Source organism: Poecilia mexicana, unplaced genomic scaffold, assembly GCF_051168715.1.
Source record: "Poecilia mexicana isolate PSO_F unplaced genomic scaffold, ASM5116871v1 scaffold_6, whole genome shotgun sequence".
In the NCBI taxonomy this organism is placed as follows: domain Eukaryota; kingdom Metazoa; phylum Chordata; class Actinopteri; order Cyprinodontiformes; family Poeciliidae; genus Poecilia; species Poecilia mexicana.
The window spans coordinates 2,406,869-2,414,547 of record NW_028263375.1 but is presented as its reverse complement, the minus strand read 5'-3'; the positions used below and the strand labels follow the sequence as shown (position 1 = coordinate 2,414,547).

The following is a 7,679-nucleotide window of genomic DNA, read 5'->3' as shown; positions in this document are numbered from 1 at the left end:
AGGCAACAGTCCAAAGTTTATTGTTTACGTTTTGGATCATTAAGGATTTATAGATTTCATAAAAACGGTGTTTACTTTCAAGTAGGTAAAGTTTAAAAGGAGAAAAATCACAATAAACTCCTTTTTGCATTTTAAAGTGAATGAATTTTGCAGCCTGCAAGTAGTTTCCATTTGCCAGTTTTGGCCTCGTGGGCAAAAGGTTTGGACACCACCGACCTTTAACCTGCTGAAAAGTTATTTGTATGTTACTTTTGTCTTATTTACACTATAAACCAGATAAAAAAATTACTTGGTGAGATTTTGTGTTTTTGCAGTGTTCACCATTTGTTAGGCTGGAATCTGGGAAACTTTCACAATACGCTACAGAAAACGTGAATCTGACCAACCTACACCTGTCTTTCTAAGCAGAGATGGTGAAAATATGACTTTAAAATAAAACTGAACCAATACACTTTTAATCCAATAAAGTAACATTTCACAAATGTCTATAAATGACATTTAAGGGCTTTAAATCGATTTTTCTGCAGGTTTATCTCCAGCCTACCAGGTCACCTCCTACAGCGCTGCAGCTGAGCCCTCCCACACCAGCAGGGCTGGCTGCCGGGGAGGAACCAGGCTTCGTGGGAGAAGAGAACAGCCTGTGAGGCTGGACCTCTGCCCTGCCTCGGTTACATCAGCACCGCAGTCAGGTTTGCACGACTCTGAACCCATGAGGCGTTCCTGCTCTTCATCACCTGTCCTCTAACTGCCTCAAATGAATTTTTAGTGGAAGAGACTGATGGAGAGTTAGGCTTACAGATCGCGGAGCTGCCTCGGGTTTAGAACTGGCCGGCGCTGCTGGGGTCGCACTGCAGCAGGCGGACGATGGACGGGTCGCTTTTTGCTCCTTTGATGAACTCTTCCAAAGACAGTTTACCTGTATATATATACACACACACACACACACACACACACACACACACACGCACGCACGCACACACACACACACACACACACACACAGCAGCAGAAGCGAGAAAGCAGGAAATGTTTGAATGATCATGTGGAAATTTGAGGATGAAAAGACTCAATCACACAAAAGAAACGCTAACTTTTATGCGACTTTGACAAAGTTACTTTTTTAGGGATTCTCTAATGAACCCTGGATTTTTAGTGCTCAGAAATGACCACCAGGTGGCAGTGTTTGGATGTTTAAATCACCCTCAGACTCTGGCTTCTTCTATACAAGCCACCCATTCGTCCTCCTCCTTCTCTTCCTCAGATGATAAAAAAGTACTTCCTCGTTCTGCCCCCTCAGATCATGTCTGTTTTAATAGCTTCACACGTCACGTTTGAAGCATCGCGGTTTAAACGCTTTGGTTTGGTGTGTGTGAAGCTCATATGTCCAAATTCTACCGTCACAAACTGTTAGGACTCAGAAAAATGTAAACAGAGAAAAGAAAGTCTGATCTTCCAGTTCCAGATTCCAGTTCCTGTTTGAGTTCAGCTGCAGAACTACTCTGGCTCTCTGCTGTGAGATTTCAGAGGACGACTCTGCAATCTTTCAACATGAAGTGGAATGAAACTAACAACATCTCCAACTGACACAAAAACAGTCATCTGGCTCAATATATACATTTTCTCAAAACACTGTAACTGAGAGACACATTTATTGATCTGACTCATTAACTATTACATGTACTTATTTCTGGTTCTTTTCCCTCCTTTATTAGTTCATTAACTTTCCTTTTTAAATCCATTTTCACATTCCTGTGATTCCTTTTTACATTCCTATGTACATTAGAGTCATTATGTCATTATGAAGGAACATGGAGAGTCATGGTGGGAATATATCACACTGAAACAGAGATGGCTGCTTTGCTTTGTTTCAATCTTTGAATTATTTTTTTTTATTTTTTACATTTATTTTCAGATTTTACACTGCAGATGCACCGATTGCAGTTTTCTGGCCGATTGCTGATCTTTAAGAAAAAACATTTTGGTGCCCTAGTCTCTAAAGAAAAAATATTTTAAAAATACAAATTTTAGTACAATGATACATACTCCTATATGTAAAAAATTCAGTAACTTCATAATTCTCAAATACTTGATGTTATTGCTACCAGAGCAGATAGCCTGACTAATTAACAAACTAATAACAAAGTTACACTATTCAGTGCTTAAGTTGATACAACTTTAGCAGGTGCTTAGTCTGCACATATAAAATCAAAATTGCAGGTGTATGTTTATAGATAATTAATACTGTAACAATCAATATTGTATCCAGTCCTGGCCACAGTGGAAATAATTACAGGATATCTGTTGTAAATTAAATTAATTACATCATCTTCAACTTTTCATTATCATTATTATTATTATTATTATTATTATTATTATTACACTGTTGTTAAATAGTATGATACCATGAAATTTTGGTCATTTTTATCAAAGGTTATGATTCTCATACTTTTCCATGATTAGTGTTGTGTGAAAAGAACAAGTATTTTCTTTAACATGTTTTTTCTTTTAGCTGAAACGAGCAGAAAACCTCCTTCTGTTTCTCTTCAGAGGAGGTTTGACACCTACAGGAATGTTTCCAGCTGTGTTTTACAAACAGTTCATTAAACCAGTTCTTTCTGAGGGAGGCCACTGATCCAAGAGTGTGCAGATGATATATGAAGACCCAATAAAAAAACAACACTGTGTAAGACAAACTCACCGTCTCTGTTGGTGTCCATCTGCCTGAAGATCTTCTCCGTCCTCTTCTCAGGCGTCGACTCGTCCTCAGGCATCTTCATCACAGACGACACCATCTTATATATTGCCTAAAGAAAAGGACACATTGCTGTTGGAGTAACATTTTAACATCTCCCCTGATTCATAAGGCATCTATGACTCCCACAGTCATGAGGAGGCTAAGCTAACATGACTATGAGGTCAGCTCACCACTCCGAGTATAACAGTGTGTTTTGTGTGTAAACTGTCATTACACCAGAATCTTTTTATTAGCAGAGCATATTAAAAATTTTACTCCAGTTTTATGACTGCAGCATGTGAAGCTTCTGCTGGCAGAAAACCATTTTCAGAACAGTGCCAGCCCAACAACTGGAGAAGTTATTGCAATAAACCATCATCTTGTTGTTTGGAGACGTTTTTCAAGTAATACGATCGTAATGGCATAATAATGCAAGAACAAATTCTTAGAGGTCAATAAACTTTCAATTCTATTGAACATTTAACACTGGAACTGCAAGACTTTTTAAATATCCAAAATAAATGAGCAAAAAAAACAAGAAATAACAAGTAAAATGAATAATGAAGTCTCTACTCCAAACCAAAACACCAGACTGAAGACTTTCATCATCCAGTTTTTCGTAGAAAGGGAATAATGATAAATCATGCAAAATGGAAATGATTGAGTTTGTTTCCATTCATGATGTGATTAACTGATTTGCTCCTCATTGCAACAGTTTACTACAAAACTTTTCTTCTGTTTCATGAACAACTCATGAAAGGAACCGTTCAGAAGTCGTACAACCCGTCTCATTCAGAGTGAACGAGTATGAAGTCGTTCTGCTCGCTCCGCTCCGCTGCTCTGCTCTGCTCTGCGATTGGACGTTCACGGCTTAGGTAGACAAACATATGCACGCACACAAACCCTGACAGACTATTTACCCGTGTTGTGTCTCCCCCTGCTCTGTGCTGCGTGGCAGGCTGTTTGGCAGTAAACAGTGGAATCACAGCCCACTCTCTGTGTCTCTAATGGGGAGGTGGGTTTGAGGGGAATGGGAGCTGATATGTGAGCAGAGCAGGGCTGATTGTGATTACAGGCCAGCCAGAGCTCCATATAGGTGTTGATTATGCTACCTATTACCCAGAAGCAGGATGGAGGAGCAGCCGGGTCAGAGAGGAGCGGAGGGACAACCAACACTGACACTTAATATCAGGCCCTGACTTCAGCACAGAGCCGGCTCTGTTATTATCTGATGAGTGTTCAGGACGTTTAGCCAATATCACAGTCAGCTGCCAGCCTTATCTGGAGAAACACACTCACACTGGATCTAGTTCCTAAATCCCTACATGACAATAAGGAGTGAAATGATGGGACGTGCACCGCGTGTCGTCTTAACTTGATTTACTCTGAATTAATTCCCTAAGACCTCCAAATGCTGCATATGACTCCCTCTCCCAACAGGGAGCTGTTATCTATTTGATGCTGTGCAATCTCAATATGATCAAAATCACATTTCCCACTGAAGATGAGACACGCCAACTGTGTGCAGAGTCTCTCCCTCAGGGGGCGCACTCACTCATGAATTCAATCAGTCCATTCAGTTTTTTTCTCTCTTTATGTAACTTCTGTATCAGAGCAGTAGGGTCGTAGTAGGTAGAAAATTGATCAAATTTCCAAATTTTGAGATTAATTTTAAGAAATTTTCAAGACAAAACAAGAACACTTCTGAGTTTGTAAAGTCCAAAAAAAATTTGCAAGAGAAAGACTCAAATTTTGGGATTAAGCTCAGAAATTTTCAAGAAAAAACTTCTAAATTTTTGAGTGTAAGAAGTCAAATTTGACTTTTAGATATTTTGTGAGGTTGAAAAGTATAGAATTTGCCATGTCTTGTGAAGATAAGGCAATAGGAACATCTTGACATCTCTCACTTTCCATAAATACTTAAAGTGCTGTTAGGATCTTAACCTCATTTCTAAAATCTGATTTTAAATCAGTGTAAAAAAGAAAAGTATGTCAATATTTACACATTTCTTTAGTTGTTGCTTCCCCCCCTCGCTTAAATGTTTCAGAACATTTAATGTTCTGAAACGAATAAAATGTGCTGTTAGGAAATTAATAAAAATAACCAGAGTAAGCAAAAAAGTTCTGTCAAATAATGGTTTCATTTATTAAAAGGAAAAAAAAACGATCCAAACCAGCTATGTGGGAATGTAGCTATTCCCTGTCAAATCATGCATGTTTTGTTCCAGTTTCACATTTTACAGCCAAGCCTAAAGAACTTCAGACCAAAATAAAGACATCATTTAAATAGAACCGTCCTGACAACATGAAGTAGGCAGAAGGATCTCAAAAAGGAGCCCTAATATAGAAAAGAACATATAAACTTGTCTCACAATTGTCAAAAACTATTTCTAAGTTTTAGAGTGGCCTAGTAAAAGTCCATACTAAAATCCAAAGGAGATAATGTGACCTTAAACAGGCTGTTCCAACTTCAACACCTTTCAATACTGAGGAAGGAAAACCATTGTGCAGCAGACTGAGTGGGTTAACTGAGGACTTCAGAGACTCATTGCCAGTTTATTGCAAACGCTTCATGGTGGTTATTGCCTCAAACCACTTTGGAGGTTTGGGGGGCAATTACCTTTTTACACAAAGCCAAGTTGATTGAGAAGGTTTATCTTAATAAATAAAAGTTGTTTTTTTTTAACACTTTCTTGGATGATTTTTTTTTTTATGATTTGAAAAACGTAAGAGGAACAATTCTGAAGCCGGCAAATGTTTTTTTCTGGCACTGTATGCCCTGATGAGTAAAACCTTTGAATTTAAATACTTCAGTGTTGCTGTTTTACATGTTGTCAGCTTGTGTTAACCTTCAGCTCCCTTCAAATTAAAATTCAAATTCAAAAACACTTTATTAATCCCAAAATGAAATTAAATTTCATTGTAGCTCAGTTAAGATTCTTCAAAGAGTTATTGTAGATGGTGATGGCTGTTGACAGGAAACATCTCCTGTAGTGGTCTGTATTACAGTGAATCTGAAGAAACCTCTGACTGAAGATCCTCTGTTTTCTCAAGGCAGTCTGATGAAGAGGATGGTCAGGGTTCACCATAATCTTCTTGATTTTATGAAGAATCCTTATTTGCATAATCATCTCCATTATCACACCAGCCACGATAAATTAACTTTGCTTATACCAATCATACCAAAAAGAAGCCAGGGTTTCTTCCTGCAGATGAGGGTAAAAGTAAAAAGTAGCCATTAAAAACTTTTCTCAAGTAAGAGTAAAACACACACACCCCTTTGGAAATATAAAGTATCCATTAACATAGAACTCAGGTAAAAATACTTAGCAAACAGCACACTTGTTTCTAACCGTAAAGCACAAAGCTCTCTTTCTAGCGTGAGGAAGTGCTAACCATACTGGCTAACAGTTGGGCTAACAGCGGTTCTGCCTGGGTGGCTCAGTCAGAGTTTTAAGAAGTGAAAAGGCAAAAGAAAGACTTGCCATCCATATGTCAACAGTGTCATCAGAGGAAGCCGAAGCCAGTCTGAACTGCTCCAGCTAAATGTGAATGATTCTCTTCCACTGAACTGCTTTCTTCTGCCTCACCAGATGACCTGTATGAATGCCCCCCTCCCTCCACCTGCCAGCAGGAACAAATACCCCCGCCCTGCACCCGTCTGCTCTGCTGACAGCACAGCCTTCCTGATGAAAGACATGCAGGCGTGAGATATCAGCTGCTGATGAGTGGATGATGTAGCTTTATGCATTTCTGTGTTCGGCTTTCGCCATTGTCTGAAGAGCCATGCCGACTCTGATCATTCAATTACTCCCACAGTAAGGCTAATTATGAGCATCAGCAGCGTTTACGCACTCTCTGCAGGAGAGAGCATTAAATAGTGGGAGAGAGCTGGAGTTCTCCGTCACTGGCCAATGGTGGCCGGTGTCTAACGAAACATAAAAGCATCAGTGGGAGGGATGGCAGGGTCCTCTGGGTGAAGCATCGGAAAGTGGCGGCAGTCACGCGGCTGTAGCTGACTACTCGTCACAAAAAGTGAAATCTGAATAGCGAGCTGTCCAAAATGAAGATTAAAAACAACAATCATTATGTCCTTCTAAAGCAAATAATTCTAACTAGGTGCTTTTTAATACCTAACACACTTCAGGTGAGTTTCAAACTGCAGGAACCAGAACTGAAAGCATTCAGATCAGATGGAGAAATTCTCTTTTTTTGTCTCAAACTGAAATCTCACTTTGTGCTGCAGAGAGCGGCGAGCCGTCACCTCAGCGGAGAAAAGGTGAACGGATGACAGAGTAAATGTTGTGCCCACGAGCAATTACAGTATTTTATCTGAATAACTGGCAGATGGAGAGGTAAGAGGTACAGAAGACCTTCTTGCTGCTGTGTGACACAGAAAAACCGCAATACTGAGAAGAAATGATGAATGTGTGGCATATACTCTGACCTTTAGATCAGTGCAAACACAATTTATCACCTCAGGTTAGTGTGAAAGGTTCTTAGATAAATGAAATAAATAATCAGGGATCTGGGGGCCCAATTTAGCTCTAAAATCATCAAGCTTCAACTCCACCTTTAGAATATTTAAACATTCCTTGTTATGCCAGCAGCAACTTGTTTAAATATTGAGAAATAATGCATTCTGGTGGCACTGGTAGTGAAAGTAAAAGTATGTCCAGTAAATTTGATGCCAAAATATATAACTTCACAAGACGCTCAGTATTCCTCATTTTAACTTTTTACTGTATTTTGTGTAGTAGTTATCATAAAATTACTACTTATGTCTTCTAATATTATGACTTTATTCTCATATTATTTCTACTTCATTGTCCTACAACTTTACTCTCGCATTGTTATGACTTCATTCTAGTATTTCATTTTTTTCTTACTCCATCATATTAATGTGATGATGATAAACTGACTGATTAGTGTTTCTGCCGTTGTTG

At 38.9% G+C, this 7,679-nt stretch overlaps 1 protein-coding gene across 9 annotated transcripts in view; it reads right to left on the bottom strand.

Annotated features, from left to right (window-relative positions):
• ncalda (neurocalcin delta a) overlaps positions 1–7,679 on the bottom strand; it is an 81,647-nt gene that overhangs the window by 2,583 nt on the left and 71,385 nt on the right. For all 9 annotated transcript variants that reach the window (XM_015009399.2, XM_015009400.2, XM_015009401.2 and 6 more), the window contains 2 exons: positions 2,698–2,803; positions 797–916 (listed from right to left, as the gene is read on the bottom strand). In XM_015009399.2, coding sequence (XP_014864885.2) covers positions 819–916; positions 2,698–2,803 — 204 coding nt within the window. In that variant the 3' untranslated portion in view covers positions 797–818. The remainder of the gene's footprint in view (positions 1–796; positions 917–2,697; positions 2,804–7,679) is intronic.